General features: G+C 40.6%; 1 protein-coding gene across 5 annotated transcripts in view; it reads right to left on the reverse strand.

Annotated features, from left to right (window-relative positions):
* LOC113538944 (neuronal PAS domain-containing protein 3) overlaps positions 1 to 18,598 on the reverse strand; it is a 224,378-nt gene that overhangs the window by 65,303 nt on the left and 140,477 nt on the right. For all 5 annotated transcript variants that reach the window (XM_053237343.1, XM_026934425.3, XM_026934422.3 and 2 more), the window contains one exon: positions 9,058 to 9,147. In XM_053237343.1, the coding sequence (XP_053093318.1) occupies positions 9,058 to 9,147 (90 nt within the window). The remainder of the gene's footprint in view (positions 1 to 9,057; positions 9,148 to 18,598) is intronic.

Below are 18,598 nucleotides of genomic sequence, written 5' to 3' on the forward strand. Positions count from 1 at the left end.
TTATGCAAAGAGCCGTATGTCACTAATGAAAATGCTGTTAACATCTGCATGTACGGGCCTGCCGGTTCGGTATCAGGTGGATCTTTCATGTAGGAATATAAAGGAGAATATGTCATAGTACACCCATTATTAGAGCTGAGGGTTAAAAAGGGTAATAGGAGCAGAAAATATAATACATTTGCTATGGTTACTAAATGCACCAGGACTACTGCTGGCTGCACGTAACATCCCAAATATGATCTCTGTACTGTGCGGCTAAACATAATATGGCAAAAATTTGAAAAGAAAAACAGCAGTATTGTTACTTTATAGAAGTCCTGTTATTTTAGAATTCTACTATTCTGTGTTATAAAGTCTGCCCTCTTCATGTTTTTCTCTTTTACGAATGGCTAAAACAAAATAAAAGTCTTAGCATAGGGTTAGGCTGACATTGGCAGGCAGCTGCTCAGACTTCCCAAAATGACAGCCATTTGCACTTAAATGAGAGGATTTGTGCTGGGGCGAGCCATTACCAATACGCCATATGTGAAACCATGTCTTTATCCCCCATTATTGAGGAGGGAATGAGATCTCCTTATACCACGTTTTCTGTTTCTCTCTTCCTCTCCATCTCGTTCACTTGCTTCAAATGGGATTCCCTCTCCTCCATCACGACAACAGCCGACATGCATCACGCACCGCTCCGCTTGTATCTAAGTGTTCAAGTTTAAAACTGAGCTGGAACTTTAGGATGCTCATTTCTCATACCCATATTAAGCGTGTCTTACCTGCTAGAGTCAAATTTGCTGCACTAATGATCATCAAAGCCAAACTAATACTCACTATCACTCATACGCTCGTCATTATCCCGCAAAATGTTTCTCACTTGTTATGAGGCAAATGACGAGATTTCTTTTCCCATTCACGTGTCGTGTCTGATGGATGTAAAGGGATTAGAAAGTGCCTCTGGCCCAGCAGCAGATACCAAGCCTGACATTCCTCTTTCTGAATGCAGTCCTATCAGAACAGAGCCAAAAGGATGAAGAACAGATATTATGCGTGCCCCAAAAACAGAGATGCGACTCAGAGGCGGAATGAGGGAGCGCGCTCATCCTTCATTGCCGTCCCTGATGCTCCTCGCCTGTTTATTTTACCCCTTTATCAGTTTCAAGGTGTGCCGTACTTCTTTCTCCATCCGCTCCCTACTCTAAGTATTGATTCATTACTAATTATCTATCATACAGGCCAGAGTGTGCCGTGCATCACTGCAGGTGCTCCACATGATAATGGATGGATGAAGTTATCATGCTTGTACACAAAGTGGCAGTGACATTTGGAAAAACCTCCAACCAAATTCTTTCTCTTATCTGCTCATAGTTGTGGTACAGGGGTGTCTGCTCACAGCACCCTCATTAAGTAACTGTAATTAAGTCTCATTTGTAAAAGCTCATGTACATAAATACCGACAAATAATGTATTAGTCATATTAATGGAATGGAAACGATATGTGACTTTGGAGCAACTACCAGTATCCTTCTAAGAGCATCCAAGCTGTTCTTTCTATGAAACTAGAGCAACAAAATGCTCTAGTTTAAATACAGCAATAATGCATTTTTAAAGATGAAACTGCTTTATTTTGCAAATTATACAACATTTGAAAATTTCATAATCATCACACAGCTACAGCAAGATGGTCCGATGATTCAAAAAAATCGTTCTCATGCAAGATTCTATCCATATATCATTTTCCTTCTTCCTTCTCTCGCTGCTTCCTAAGTCACAGTAATGCTCTTATTTTTTCCTAGGTGAGGAAATGGTAATAGGCGGAACATATGGTGTCCACGTCTGTGCTCCTCTTTTAGAGAGGGTCAAGTCTCATCTATTATTCTCCATGGCAAGAGTCACAAGGCCTCACTGGGCTTTTTATACCCTTATATGATGGGTTTCCTGCTTCAGCCTTTAATACACAGAGCGATTACAAACACATTTTGCAGCATCTAACAGGATCTGCCATGGTAAAGTGTCAAGCTTGCGTCTTTAAAAAAAAGGGGAGGGGCAAGTAATGGATATCATTTTAGGCTAGCTATTACCTGGGCTAAACCCACTTATTTAATTCTTATTAGTTACGTTTCATTCTCTTTAAATATAAAAAAAAATTCTGACATGGTTAATTACTAATCAGGTTCCTACTTGCATTCATTCGTTATATTAAATCACACATGTACTGCTACTGTTACCGCACAATATTTGAATGCACATCACATTTCCATTTCTCTGTTGGCATGTGGTGCAGTGTGTGCTGAACTTTTCACTGTGGCAGACATTCTGTAGCATCCTGTACGGTCAATAGCATGTACCGTAACGTGCCAGAGAGATGTTGGAGCTAACATAGCTCACCTTTAACATGACACACCTGCGAGCAGACACTGGGTCCCGCCAGCGCAGTGAAATATGAGCACTCTCTTGGCCACCACTCACCTGTCCATCTGTTCATTGCACTCTCTTCTCTTTCTCTCCCTCTTTCACTCAAAAAAAAAAAATCTATTTTCAGCAGCACTCTAATCGCTAATCTCTTTACAACTCCAATATTCCAACATAAAATTAAAACACTGCTCTAGATTCAGCAGTATTGACCACTGGATAAATCTGACATGCATAGAAAAGGACACAAAAGGCCCACTTCACCACAATTAAATGTTACAATCACTGTTATTTACTGTAAATTATCACATGTTTATGGTAAATTACTACTGTGTAAATAGTTCCTTTCTTAGCTCGGATATAAAGAATATTAAACTTCTCTGACTGACTTGTCAGAGATATTAAAGTAAAGAAATCTCCCTGTGTAAAAGCGTGAAATGTAAATCAAATTTTTTTCTAAATGAAACCTTATCCTCCACTGATCACAAAATAGCTCAGAAATCATATTTTTGTCATACTCCCTATCCCAGATTCCTCCATTTCAGATCACCATTCAGATCAAAGGCAGGTAAAAAATCCCTGTGTCAGCACGCTGGAGATGTGATCGGACAGATTCAGCATCAGATATTAATAAGTGGCAGCAGACATCTAAAATGAGAGCGATCGTATCAGACATGAGCTGGAGGACAGGGAGAAATCTGGCCACTGTGCTTATCAAAGAGCCATTTAGATATGGGTGATAGCAGCGACGCTAACACACAGCCAGTTACACACTGCTCCACTCAGGTGACTGAAAACAGATCCAATGCCTAATTCAAATGCCTGCCATAATAGATTAGGAATAGATTTAACAATTTCTCGAACAATATATATCAATTACAGCAATTGGATAAAGTTCAAAGAGTATTTACTCATATTGATTGCATGTCTATTTGAGGGTTTGTGACTCAGGATGGAAAAAGAACAATCTATTAAAGGATTTTGTATAAAAGCCAAAACCAGACAATTATCTCAAAAGTTTGGTGACCTTGACAATGTACTGCCAACCCATCTGCTCACGAGTTTCAGCAGTCGCCTTGTTTCTCCCAGGCGGCTTCCCTTTCTTCCATTCTTCTCAATCTATCAGTCTTTCCTCTTTTCTCTTTTGAGACACACGGCTGACCTTGAATCAGTGTCTCCTTGTCCATATTATAGAATTATCTGAAAAGTATCTGAAAAGCAGAAGCTGATCCCAATTCAGAGCGTTTCATCTGAGAAGGTTATTAAACGTCACCTCTGTACCTTCACTCTGAATTCACTCTGAGTCATTTAAGCATGACTACAGCACTGTCTAGACTTACACAATAACCGTGGCAGGCTCTCCACCGCGCTGCTGTCCTGCCTCTAATTTACATTCTTTCAATTATTAACAGCCCTTGTTGACTTTGAGATTCTTGCTGATTCTTTTTTATATTGTTTTTTTTTTGGCATGATAACAAAATGAAGAAGCTGGGAACTTCGGCTCCCAGAAGAACGCTGCCCTCTGAAACCTTGACATGCACAAAGATGGGCGCGCAGACAGGCCTGCAATGCCAGGAACGATAAGGTCACCCGAGGGATTGCCGAGATTATCTCTGTCAAGCACTTGGACACAGCACAGTCAAATGATGCATCATGCAGCCATTTTGAGGGGGAAAAAATCAATTTCTTCGCCAGATCGCTATTTGCTTTTCAAAGTGCCCTTGTAGTCTTTGGGTTGGAGCATTTATCAATTTAAATGTTGTGAACTGATAATGTTTTTAGCCATGCGCCTTGTAAAGACAGTGGCTGATGAAGGCTGAGAAACCTCTGCTGCTCCTCTCACCTGGGAGACTGGATTACAGATACAGAGTCTGTATTTACTGCTGGAGAAATAGCAGAAAAATAAAACGATTCCACAGCCATCAATAGTGACTGTTAATGACAACTTCAGAAAAACAGCATTTGTGAAATGCATAAATAGTCTTTTTTTCCCCCTTCATAGCTTATTACTGATATTTTCTATTGTCCTTCTGGGAATTAAATCCTGTATTCCTACATAAAATGTAATGGGCTATAAATCATGTATCTGTACCAGATTTATGCATTTCGACCCTCCAGCATTGTGGAGATTTTTCACTGTCAGCAATAATCATTAATGTAGATGTCAGTAACAGATGACATTTTGGTGTAACCAAGGTTTCCTTTACAGCAGTTGCTGCAATGTGAAATGGAAATGAGTCAGAATTTAAAGATTCTTTTTAAAATTCAGTGTAGCTTTCCATTTCAAATTCTATCATTGCTCTAAAGAACGCAACTGCCGATTCCTGTGGCATTATTTTCTTCACAAAAAGAAGAACACATTACTTTAAAATGACTGCATGATTCCTTCAGCTCTCACCCAGCACGCGCACTCTCAAATTTACCCTCCTCTCACACAACTACGCCCTTCTCTCTTCTTTCACACCTGTTATGTTTGCGTTTCTCTCTCACCGTAGACACTTACCTAGTTCTGATCTCAAGCTCATGCGAAGTTAAGGGCTGTGGGGTCTGTGTGTGTGTGTGTGTGTGTGTGTGTGGGGAAGCAGGAAGAAATTCAAGGTGGCTCAATTAAACATGACCCTTCTCTGCCCTGTTTCCCTGCACAATTCTACAAATCTGCATGCGAATACTGACCCTCAGCTGCCACAACGTTATAAATAAAAGAGTACTTATTATCCATTTAGTACTGTTCTGCTATTCTGTCTTGATGAGCTGTTAGAATAGCAGGCAGGAATATCCCAGAGTGCTTTGGATCAGGTGTGCTAAAAAAAAGAAGAAAACAAAAACACACAAAAAACCAAACCAAAACAAAAACAAAACATAAATATTCCGATGATAATGGTGTCTAGACAGGGCTAACAAGCATAAACACATTCCATCAGCTGGAAATGTAAATTATATAAAAATGTAGTTATTAAAAAACCTAAAATTTCATTCACATATTCATATTGAAGAACAACACTCTGAATATTTTTTAAATCATAACATCTGACTCAATTGATTAATATGCCGCTTCTCAAACTTGCATCTTCGGATATAACTTTTATCAATAGAAACAGATTCGCTTTAGAGCACACCATTTCCACGTTTGCTATCCATTTAGCTTTTTCATGGAAAGAAAATACAATTAACAAATACACAAACAATAAAATACCCACAACTGATTCAATTATTTGATTAGGGCCAAAAAGTACTTTGCAAAATGGCTTGGTGTCAGACAGATAGCAGAAGAGGCTAATGCAGGAGGCAGAGCAGGGTGTAAAGTGTGGAAGAATGAGGGATGGGATAAAGGAGGATGCAGAGCTGATCTCCACACAAAGATGTGATCAGACATTCAGGCAGATGGTTATGCTAATATATTCAATATTCCTCCTCTCTGTGTAGGGGTTGCAGCATGGGGGGGCAGTGGGGGCGGAAATGGGAGGGGAATAGAGGGGAGGGGCAGAGGTGGGTGTGGAATAAGAAGGGGGGAAGGTCTGGATGGATCTCAGGTGGCAAACCCTATGCTTTATCTCAGCAGACTCCAAAGCAGGCGTACTCTTTTTTCCAAAACTGTGGTCTTCACTCGTGAAGGAGACTCTCTGCCAATACAGATAGGAGGGGCTGGCCGCGGGCGCTCCAAACCCATCACCATCGCCAAACACGACTGACAACTGAGAGAGGACAAATTCCTCTACCATATGGTGGATTACACATGGCCTTCACATGTCGCCGAGTGTACAGTGAAGCTGCGCTTCCAGCTACACGCGAGGGGTTAAATCGAAAGCCTCCATGGCAGATGAGGACTCAGATGCTGTGTGTATTCCAGATGTATCAATTTCCTTGGATATCCAGTCCATGCGAGTGCATATGCTGTACTGGCAGGGGTGCAGGCTGAATAATGGCCACCTTCCAAAAGCTAATATTCTTTTGGCTGGAATAATGCAATTATTATTTTCCTAGCCATCAGCCTTGGCACACAATGCCATCTGTTACACGAAACAAACATACACATCTCCATTTAGAAAACAGACAGCTGCCCAGTCGCAAGCTCTACCTCCACATTAGCCGTGCAGGGGGACTGCAGGGATTCCACTGACCCTGCAACAAGGTCATACAAACCCCTCATCCAGCCTGCGACCATGCACTATGCTTATTACTTTACAAACCACGTAAAGAAGGCCCGAGTGGCATGATTATATCCCTGCCACTCAATTTGTGCCGTGGGATGGCTTATTGAATGGCACCACTGCAAATCTGGTGATTAATCTAGAAAGACAGCAACCCATCCATCACATATTAATTATTGGAAATGAACTAATCACCCTGCTCATAAGCCAAATAGTAGCGGAGGACAGAATAACTAAGACACGAGACGAATTTGGCAGCATATGCCTATTTACATGCAGAAGTGAAATGATCATGGCTATTAGCACAACAAAAATGGTTAAACGGCCATCTGGTGGAGTGAATAATAGGGGTAGGAATCGCCGTGATTCACCTACTGTCAAACACGGGCCTCATTATCAGAGGAATCTGGAAGTGGAGTCACAAACAGTGGTGATAAGAGAGCAAGAACACATCCACTCCCTTCAGTTCGACCACGCTGTGTGCATTATCAAATAGCTAAGGGCATCTGCTGAGGTTGTACAGCATCACAATAGTGTCTGCAATACAAGAGCAGAAGCTTGTTCGTGCTGTAAAAACCTGTTAGGTGCTCCAGTCTGCACACATTAATGTAACACAAGGTGGTCAATAGCCACAGAGGGAAAAGCAATTTCACATCACTCTTTCATTCAGCTCGGGGGAGGTACACGGAAAAAAAAAAGGCGGGGAAAGGCTGTGAAAATGTTCTCCTGGGTGCAAGGCCCAAAAAAGAATATCTCTGGAGAGAGAGAGAGAGAGAGATCAAAATTTCACAGGCCTGGCTATGAAAAACGTCTTTCCTTGCATCACAAGGAAATGAAATTTCATTCACACGGAAATTTTATTTTACTTTTAAAAATACACACACACACACACACTTGCAGGTGACAACCTCTTCCAATATAACATTTTATTCTTTATCACATAACTGCAGTTAACCAAGGCTTTAAATCTCAGCAAGAAGCTGTGAAGTTTATCAGATATAATTGTGGCATTATCCGGCACCACTGTCTCTCTCTGCTGCTGTAGACAGGAGAGGATACTTTATATCTACTATCAAAGACCTGAGGAAGAGCGCGATTGAGAGATTAGCACTCCTTTACTGCTGCTGGAAGCCTCAGTCTCTCTCTGTGAATAAAACTTGGATCTGAATGTCTGAACACCCGTATGATTGAGCAGTGGTGCTAAAAGGTCATGCTATCGACTGCGGCCCAATGTAATGGCGGGATGATGATTCAAGCCTTGAATGTCTAATGACGTCCATCATTAGCTCTTAAAATCTCAGGGCCAATGCATCGGTGGCGAAAGATATGAGTGACCTTCACTTCACCATGTGTGTCATAACATATTATGTGAAGAACCTGCTTCTGCATATACTATAAAATACATATATTCTGTGATCTGTTTATGTAATATGTTGATATAATCTTAAAGACAGAAAACACAAACAACGGTATGCATTTTCCGAAGAAGTTGCGTCTGTTTCGGCAGTGATAAATATTTACAAGTTAATTGATTGATATTCTGTAATCAAAGAATAAAAATACCTTAAACAAATCAGAACCTAGTCAAATTTAAAAGTTTAAACCACGCTAATTAGCGTTGAAAATAATTTACTAGGATGCACACTTTTTGCGCTCTAAGACAGATTAACAAGCTATAAAGTTACCGGCAATTAAGATGAGGAGAATCACAGGATCAGCTTAGCCATGTAAGATAATAAACTCTACTCCTACTAAAGACTTAACAAGCCCTTTATCAGCAGGCCAAGCTCCCGACTGCAGATAAAACCCACATTAAAGATAAGTACAACAAATTCCACAAACTTTGGGGACAACTAATCAATTATTTGATAAAAATCATCAATCAATTAATGCTGAATTAAATTAGAATTTGCCTTAGCCTACTTCAGCTGCAAATAACTCATCGATTTAATCTTTTAATCTGGTAGAAAGTAGGCTGTATTCATTTTATCCATATGCAGCATTTTCTTCGATTTTTGGATTTTTAAACTAATGGCACCGTTACCACCTGCATGGAAAGCTGAAATATTCTATCAAACATCTATCGTCTAAAACAAGTTTGTAATCCGGCTGATGCCAATGACTTCCTGTGGTATATTATAGACACCCAGTTAGAGCTGGCTCAATCAGTTGGCAGTGGACTTATTTAACGACTACAGGACCTGAACCAATATCAGCTGAGTCTCTCTCTCTGATGGAGCTCAACTAGACAGAGCTGTGTGGAAACTCAAGGTCACTCACACACACTCGGACCTTCCCAGTCACTTGAATTATTCATTAATAGGTTCTAGCCAATAGGAGCAGACTGTAATAAGCATCATGCATTAGATTCTCTGCGCAAAAAATATGTAGCACTGAAGAGTGAAAATTAAACACTAGGCCAACTGACAGGCAAGGTGTTAAATTACCACTAATTTGTCAGGATTGGCTTTCAGATGCATAGAAGGTAAGGAAATTGTAACACACTCACCTGTGAAAGGCCGAGGTATATGGACACGGTCTCTGAGATGTACAAAAACCTCCCCTCCTTGTTTAGTGCAAATACGAATCCATCCAGGGACTGTGGAAAGAAAGAGAAAGCGAGAGAGAGGAAGAAGAAGTGAGTGAGACGATACACACAAAGGGCTTGTTTTTAAAACCACAAGGATGCCTCGGCGTTTCCCACTACACCCCCCATCAAGGCCTTGTAGAGGGCATTAAACAAAACGGAACAACATGAATCATTTCAGATACAAATAACGAACAAACCATGATGAATAATTAATACATGAAGCTGTCACTACCAAAAGACACATTCATGTTAATAACACAGGATTTTCAAACGCAGGATTCTGTAATGCTTCCCAGTTTACATGCATATAATTAGGCATTTTGGACTATGAAAAGTCTTGTTCTGTGAAGATCACTGCTGGAGATTCAGAGACTAGGCGTCCAACAGGCAACAATTAAGGTACTGAGGTCAGCTAGGTTAATTACATATTGTCCCCTACTGATTCAGATAATCTGCAGGGCCTGCTAAGCACAGGCATGAAGCAGCAGAGACAGAGAGAGATGGGTAAGTAACAAATGAAAAAAAAAGGCTTGCTCACAAGAAAAGAAAGAGCTGAAAAAACAAAGCGTTGCACACAATGCCCCAGTCGATCTGATCACCTTTTTATGAAAATGAGGTTTACACAGATGGGGCAGAGGAGCGTCTCTCTTTTTCTTTCTCGCTCTCGTTTATTTCCAGCTCTAAAAAGAGCAGCGGCAGCTGGCGAGAGGAGCGCATGGTCTCCACCCGCCGATAAAACAGCATAGCCCCGGGCTATTTACAGCACGCTGATATGCAGCTGACAACAGGAGCTCCCATAGCGCTCTGCCGGAGCCCGACAGCTTCCCCAAACACACATCTGCTAGCACCAGTGCTTAGCTTACACTTTACACTACGCTGCCTTAATGTTGCCGCTAACGCTCGCTATGACACTTCACAGTACACGGCGCAGGATTTAGTTCAATTTGGTACAATTTATATGAACTGTGTTTATGCTAGCAGTGACACTTTTTCCACACTCTGTATCATTATATGCTAATCTAATGCGCTTTCATTACAATATGTCTGTACTAAACCGTAATTATATCATCTCTGGTGCGTGAGAATAAATATTAGCCTACACAATATTAGGCTAACAGCCTGCTACACACTAGCTAGCACTACCAAGAATAATAGTAAAGCGTACAGCAGATAATGTAGTAGGGCTAGTTCGTGTAACGAATGTTAGCATGTAAAACATACTCAAGATTTTGAAGGTTAAGATAATAATTTATTGATCGCAAGGGGAAATTAGAGTGTTCTAGCAGCATACATAAAAGACAAGGCACAAATACATGTAAGAAATAAAGAAAGAATAAACTAAAGATAAAATAAGAGAAAGCAAAATTCCAATGTTATTTCAGGCGTAGCATTTAGCCATTAAAAAAAAACCAACAGCAGGCTACAGTAGTAGAGCATGTATGTATGTATGCATAGTGCAAAAGCACATAACATGATGTAGTTACCTCAGGTAACACTTATTAACCTAATCCTGTGACTGTTTTGAGTCTTTCACAATTCCCACCCTTCATGTTAGTCAATAGTACTCTGCTTCTGTTGGGACTGTATCCTCCTCACACATCAGTGGAGGATCTTCTCAACCTTGTTACTGCGTTAAGTCAGGTCTGGCACTGCCACACGATTCCTGCATCCCCACAGAGCCAACCCTGGAAGTCAGAGAGGATTGCCAGCAATGGCCTCCAGCCACTCCCCAATCATCTACTGGCTGCTCGTCTCTGAAAGCGCGGGGCAGCAGAGCCAGGTCTCTGGAGGAGCGCCTAGTCGCCTCCGTCAGCCTCCCCGCCGTGATAAACGGCCTCTGTTTACAGGCTAACCACTGGGTAAAATGCCCTATAAATCACCCGGCAGACAAACTTCTGGGGGAGAAATGTGTTACATTAGGATGGGCCTTTTATGTCATTTGTTTAAAACAGTCATGCCTCACGAGCTACCTTGTGCTTTCTCTCTCTCTCCCCCTGCAGAGCTGAGGAGGGAAGAAGAATATTCTGAATAAGCTGCAGTGGTTCTGTAGAGAGCTCTGCGATGACTAGGGACTGGATCCCAGGTGATATGTCTGACCTTTGGTAAGCTCACTGGGGCTAGATTGCGTTAGGACAGATGGGCTGGTGCTTGGCAGCAAACACATGAAGAACTTAAGGGGAAATTTCTGAACAAGAACACTGTGTTTTTGTACATATTCAGCTGAATCTCTTTAGTCATGGAACTGAAGCTTTGGTGCTCTGATCTACAGCTGTCGCTGACAACATTATATTGTCCTTTATTCGAGGCTCAAAATTTAGAACAAGGATGTTAAAGTGGATCAATATTTTTCATCGCTTGTGGTTTAATACTTGAGGCTAAGATGTAAAACGAATAAGACATATGAACACCATGATTTCGAGCAGTAACACGATCCAGACTTGCTGCCCTAGAGGAGCAAATGCTGCCTCTATCCAAAGTGTCTTGTGTTTTACTAACAGAGCACAAATATGCTAGAGGTGAAGGACATGTGCTGCCAAACATCAATCTACTCCCAGTGCCCTGCGCATAGCCATGCCACCATGCTGCTGCATTTACGCACACAAGCAGACAGCGGCCTTGCTGACCATCAACGTATCATAAATGATTAAGCTAAGAAAATATAGAGAGTATAGAGAAGAAGGGCAGCGGGTAACTGGAGCACACCACATGTTCAGATGCTACCAAGGTCCCCTCATTCCTCCGACCCTTCACCCACCCAACCCTTTAAAAACAATCACCGCAATCAAAACAAGCAGGGCTGATGAACTGCACGTGTATCTGTGTGAGAGGAGGACCGAGAGACAAAGAGAATCTCATTGTGGATGGATGGATCTCATTATTAGCCCCTCTCCGTTCCAGAGATACACTCAAAAACACACCAACCCAAAGCAGAGATGTAGAGCGTCCTCTTATTCAAAACACAAATCACAGAAAATCACATAACAGCCCTGAGATAAGCTAGCATTTGGGTTACAGTGTAAGATGTGCATGTGTTCTATGTGTATGTGTGTTTCTAAGAGAGGGACATATGGACAGAGTTATATTTATATTATAGAGAGAGACAGACAGAGTGAGGGAATGATTAGGGGCTTTAAAAGACATCTTATCAGAACTAGTCCATTGCCATGGGAGCTGGGAAAATATATTTTTCACTCAAGTCAATTTTGAAGCTGACAAGCCATGTAGAAATGTGCAAATATGGATGCAGAGTATTGATTTATTTATTGAAGGCCCTAGCTCGGGGGATGCTCAAATCACTCATCTTACCCCATGTTGGGAGCTCCTTCGAATAAAAGCATCGTTATAACATTTATTTCAGATGGAGCTTAGCAGTGGAGAAAAGATCTCAGCTCCTACTCAGCATGACATATTTATTGGCCCACTTTATAGGCAGAGTGACCCACTGCAGACAACTGTTATAAAAAGACACTGGACTACATGTATGCATATGTGTGTGAGTGTGTGTGTGTGTGTGTGTATTTGTTGAGGGTGAGGGGGGTGGGGGTCCGTGGCGATGCCGAATAGTACCACTGAGAGAATTTAAAAGCTGCTGAGATGATATGAAAGAGAACAGAGGCAATTATAGAAGAAAAGGGCAGGCATACACCATACTCCTTGATAATAGAGACAATTTATAATACATACAGGACTGATATTGACTGCTAATATATTAAAATATAATGATTTTTTTTTTTTACATTTTGCTACTAGATTTAAGAAAAAACATGAAACCCAACTCACTAAATGTCTTGTTGCTAAATAAGTAATTTATCTATCTTACTCATTTCAGCCTAAAGGGACACAAACCTATTCACTTAACTGTACACACACTACAGAAAGAAAACTAATAAAAAAAATTAAGTAACATGTGCTTGCTTGCATGACCCAGTACAATGCATGCAAACACTGAAAAAAAAATCATTCACCATGAGTTGTTTGAAACTATTTAGTCAGCCACATTTCTCCCCCCAACCTAAACACAAAGAAACGTCGTGCAGCATGTCTGATTAGTGGATCATCAGAAATATCCGTAAAACGAGCAAAACTGTGTGGATGGCTAATATATGAAATCTAAATTAGCATACTATGGAGAGAGAAAGAGAGAAAAAGAGAGAAAAAGAAAATATGATCAGCACACTTGACAAGCAGAGAGTGAACATGAATTTTTCCCTGTCCATGCTGTAGAAAAGTTCCTTCGGGTGATGAGACAACAATATTGTTTCTACTTCCCTGCGTGTATGGATTTAATTAAGTGATAACAGTCACCTTCGGGTGGTGGCACAAGACAATAATATCAGAGTTAAGAGGAACTGGGCTCTCCCTGTTATCAAGAGAGAGAGAGACAGAGAGAGAGAGAGAGAGAGAGAGAGAGAGAGAGAGTTTTACCTGTTATACAAACTCCATCTTGGCTTTAGCCAGGTTAGTTTCTGGAAATATTTTTTAAGTCTAATCGGGGTGTGTGTGTGTGGGGGGAGGGGGGTAGTTTAAGAGGATTTATTTTAACTCTAAGAGGATTAATTCTAATTTGAATGCTTATGTGTTTAAACACAGGCTTAATAAAATGATATGACGTCCATACAAACAAATGAAAGGCCTGGCTTAGTCAGGAGGTGACTGCCAGCTAGGAGCTGACACTAAACCAACACTGAGGTTAAAATACATGTGTACCATGTACACACCCATACAGTATATGCACACACAGCGAGATTTTCATGTGCCACGTTGCACTATTCTTCAGGACGTGGAAATAAAAGGAAGATGGCTGAAGAGAAGAAAAAGGTAACCAAAGAGTAGAAAAGACATGAGGTCCTGAGTGACCTCAAAAGCTATGGAAGGAAGCCTAGATAGCATAAAAATAAAGCCACAACGTTTGCCAGGCCATTAAGATGATTACAAAAAGTATAGTACCTGAGAGTCAACAAAAACGGCCCTCCAAATCCAGCCTCAAGTTGCTCAATGGTATAATATTCATTTCTGAAAGCTTGCCTATCCAACATAGGCGAACATGAGTGGCTTATTGAAAGCAGTGTAGTATTGTAACTCTAAGACCCCGCTATGAGAGACAGGATGTAAAAAGCACTGAGGGTCAGTCTCCTTACAGCTCTCCAGCACCCGACAGAGACCCATCATCAAAAGGTTCCATTACAGCAGCAGGCTGCCATCATAATTACACCATAATCAGCTCGGCAGCGAGGGCCTGTGGAGTGGCCCGGGGCTCGCAAAGGTACGCTCAGGGTGTATGAATCACAGCGAGGTCAGCGCAACCAGACGGTGGCCTTCTCTTCAGCACACTCAGGTCTGCACAGAGGGGTCTAGTGCTGGCTGAAGTGGCTATCGAATCATAGCGTTTTTGTAAAATGGATCCTCTTTTGATGATGAGCTCACATTATTGAAGCATTTTCGAATGGCGCTGCTCAGCAGATCTTTTTTATTACAAGTTGATGTTTGATGTGCTTACTCATTCAAAAATAGCACACAAGCATAGCGATATCAGATAAAAGCAGAGTAATGTCAGATATTGAGGTTTGTTGATGAGGTCCAAGGCTAGCTGAGCTCCTGAAGTCCTACAGGCAATGAGGACCTTCAAGCTGCCACGCGTAATTGCCTTCTCTGCAGCTTTTACCACTCAGAAACAGACTCAAACAAGGACCACACACACATGCACACACACACACACACACACACACACACAAAACAACAAACCGCAGCAATGCATCTTAAGAAATCACATTGGGTCTGACCACCACAGTCTAATTATGCTAATTGCTGCAATGCCCTTGCTTTATTTATGCATGGTGGCTAAGATAAATAAAAGGAAATTGCTTTGGATCTAACTGTATTCATTTCAGAATGCAAACTAGCTTGTGTTTGTTATGAGATTGCTGATCTGTTTACCCCTGAAATTTTGCAGGTAATTGCAATTTTGATTGTACATTTATTTTTCCCAGTGACAGTCCCAAGACTGTGTCTGTCTTCAGTTTTTATAATTAAATGCTTTGTAATATTTAAAGCACATCAAATGGAAGGAAGGCAGCACACGTTAGACTATTTCATTCAGCAGACTGAATAGCTCACTCAGGGGGATGGGGATAAGCTCACAGAATGGAGATGCTTGAGCTGAATGCTTTTCAAGTTCTGTGGTGTTGTTGAAGTAAATATTGAAATGTTGAGGAAGTGTGTCAGGGGACGTGGGGGTGAATTGGTGCTGCGAAAGAAATAAAACATAAGGTGTGCAGAATAGTTGCTTCTTGATGCTTTCACAGTTTGTACAATAAGTCTTGATGGTTAATACATCACATGAATTTGAATCATTGAAATGTGGCTTTAATAGAAATTGACGGTTCATACACATTTTGCATCTAAATCTGCCTAAGGAAAAATATCCCTAATATTTACTTGGAATGCAGATTTAAAACAACTCACATAGATGAAGTTAAAACATGAATACATTGCTTGTTAGTTACTAGTTGTCTAACTGATAAAATGAACGACATGCTGCTAATTGGAATTTTAAGTCTGTTTGCTCTAAGCATATGCAAGGTGTGATTGTGCAGGACCGTTCAGCAAAATTTGATAGTAATTAATGAGAAAAACTCAATTGATTAGAACAACTCAAACTACTAAGTCTAGTACTAAACATGCAGAATGATGGAATGTCTGGGGGTGTTTTAGCAGAATGTTAGAATGGTCTTGTGTATAGTTTCTATATCGAGTCTTTGGAAGGTTCTCTGTGAAAATTCAGTAATTTTAAGCTATCACTATACTCAGTAAGGTCAAGGTAGATATACTCTAAAGAATATAACACGTTTAATTAATATTTGCTGCAAAACTTCCCATGTTCAGCAGAATAGTAAATATCATTTATAACATTAAAGCATTTTTTGGCAAATTAAAAAAAAAAAAAAGTCAGGTAGAACTTATTATAGTTTTAAGTAGCTGGCAGCATTTTATTATTTTCTATTGATTTGTCTTAAATTTAGTTGTAATGTTATGAATGATGGACTATTAGGTGAATTCTGCATTGCCCTTTATATTATGAGGAAACTGAGGAAATGATCAGAATGACGCTTCAAGCTGCATCTCTTGGATCAGCTTTTTTATGCTCTAATAGTCCTACTCAGGTACTTAAAGAAAGGAAGAGAAAAAAACATCTATCTAGGAAAAGATGAATACCATATCAACACCCTGAATGTTTGGATTAAACCAAAATCCATTGTTAAGAAACAGTCTGTTTTTCATTATGATTAAAACTTCAAACTTCTGTCTAGAAGAGCTTTCTTTTAGACAGACAGAGATGTAGAGAAAACCTGCTGCTTACACTATAATACTGATTATATAAAAAGCTTACAACAGAAATATTTTACTGGAATTTACCTCACAAATATGGGAAAACTCACTAAGGTATTCTCTATTATACTTGAGACAATGAAACAACTATCACTCTACTGTGTTAAAGGATGCTGTTCATTATATTACGTCAAAATATGAACGAGTCCAACAGTTTGTGCTTTGTTGTTTCTTCAAATGCAGTTTCATTTATTCACTAAGCACAAACAGCACATACAAACCAAAGAAAAAAAAAAAAAAAAAGTCGATGGCGGTTACTTTGTGATTCTGCTATGAAGGAGACAGGCGGTGTGGGGCGATGAATTCATTCATACTTATCTCATTAACTTTACAATCCGATGGCATTACCATTTAAACAGAAAAAAACAGAAAAGGGGAAGGGTCTTTTGTTGCTGCCTCTGTTCCCCAGCAGACAGGTGTGTTGATTTATTTATTGTATTTGTGCATTCCTGTCTTACGTGGAGGAACAAATGTGCCGACCGCAGGAGAGTTCATTGACAGGCCCTTTGTATAGCACAGTAAAAAATGAGCCACTTACTTACAGCCCATCCATAGGAAATCGGATGCAATGAGAATCAGAATGGAAGTGCTCCCAGCGCTGACGCCTCTACAGACAGAGGCTACGCCAGAGCGCAGGGGAGGAAAATCAATAAAGGATAACTCCTTTTCTCTCACACACAACTTAAGATTCAGCAAAAGTTTTGTCTGGGGAACTTCGCCTGATATGGGGCTTGGGAACGAAACCGACATTAATCATTCCAGCAAGTGCTACGTTGCTTTAGTACAATAACTTGTCGTTGGAGCCGCTGGCCCACCTCGCTCCTGCACATAAAGCCTATCACTCAGTGTGCCCTTAAGGGCCAGATAAACAATCACCAGAGTCCCATATTCTGTTAAATCACTGTAGCCACATTAGTCTGAATGGGGAGAGGGGATCTGTGGAAGAAAAGGAATCGCTTCGTGCCGGCCGGGCCCAGATGCTTATCAGCCGCCTGAAGAAGACATTCGTCTTTTGTCTGGATTGCCCTTGACACATCCTTAAGGGAGAGGAAGTCTTGAACTTGTCTTTGTTTTGAAGAACTCTCGGACCTTGGCAGTTTAATCCGGGTTAAACACCGCAGGATCTCATGAGTATTTAAGCATTCCCTCCATCTTTGATATCCATCTCCTTTTATATATAAATATCTATTCAAAGGTCTTCCTCTGAGCGAGAGGGAAAAGTGCACCATTGTGATCACAATGCAGAGGCTCTGATCAGAGGATAGCACACACCAAAGCCTTCAGTGCAGCCAGAGAATACTCATACTTACCCCAAACTCATCACAGCCTCATGTGCCACACAATTAACAAAAAGTCTAACATTAGCATTTATTTGCAAACAACACATTTAGCATTGCATTTTTTTGTATTTTTATGATGATGCTCCCAAAAACAAAACAAAACAAGTAAACATGTCTAAGAATAAATTATGCCGTGTGAGTTATACCCGCAAAGCTCCAGTGGAAGCGCAGGCAGTAGAGTTAAGGCAGTTTGGGAAGCATATGGGTATTTATAGACCACGGTACCTCAGAGAACACATTTAAAACCACAGTAACTGCACCCAAAGCCACATTATGAGCCAATACGAACCCCAGTAAAAGCTGCCTGGTGTTACCCACATGAGCCATTATGGACAATACAAGAGACACATAAGGCAGAATACACAAACATGCAGTGTCTTAGTATCAACTGAGGCTTATTCTTGAGAAAACACCTTCAGCTTCTTTCACAGGCAATCACAGTGTCTGTTGCCCATGTAAGATTGTGTTTAATCAGATTATACGGTGCTTATTAGTTGCAATATGTATAACAGGTATGGACAAATCACTAGCTTGGTGACTAGCTGATTTCATGTCCGGGCTATCAGTTTTTTCATGCATTCAAGTAGCTTAAACAACTAAAACAACAACAAAAAATGATACTGACTTTTGCAAACAAATGCAGTTTTCATTTGGTATGTAGCTATGTTTAAAAGCAATGCGCTTCACGGTGATGTCACACACCTTGTAGCTTGTGCTGTGTAACTACTTGCGCT

The sequence above is a fragment of the Pangasianodon hypophthalmus genome, chromosome 10, assembly GCF_027358585.1.
Source record: "Pangasianodon hypophthalmus isolate fPanHyp1 chromosome 10, fPanHyp1.pri, whole genome shotgun sequence".
NCBI classification, from domain to species: domain Eukaryota; kingdom Metazoa; phylum Chordata; class Actinopteri; order Siluriformes; family Pangasiidae; genus Pangasianodon; species Pangasianodon hypophthalmus.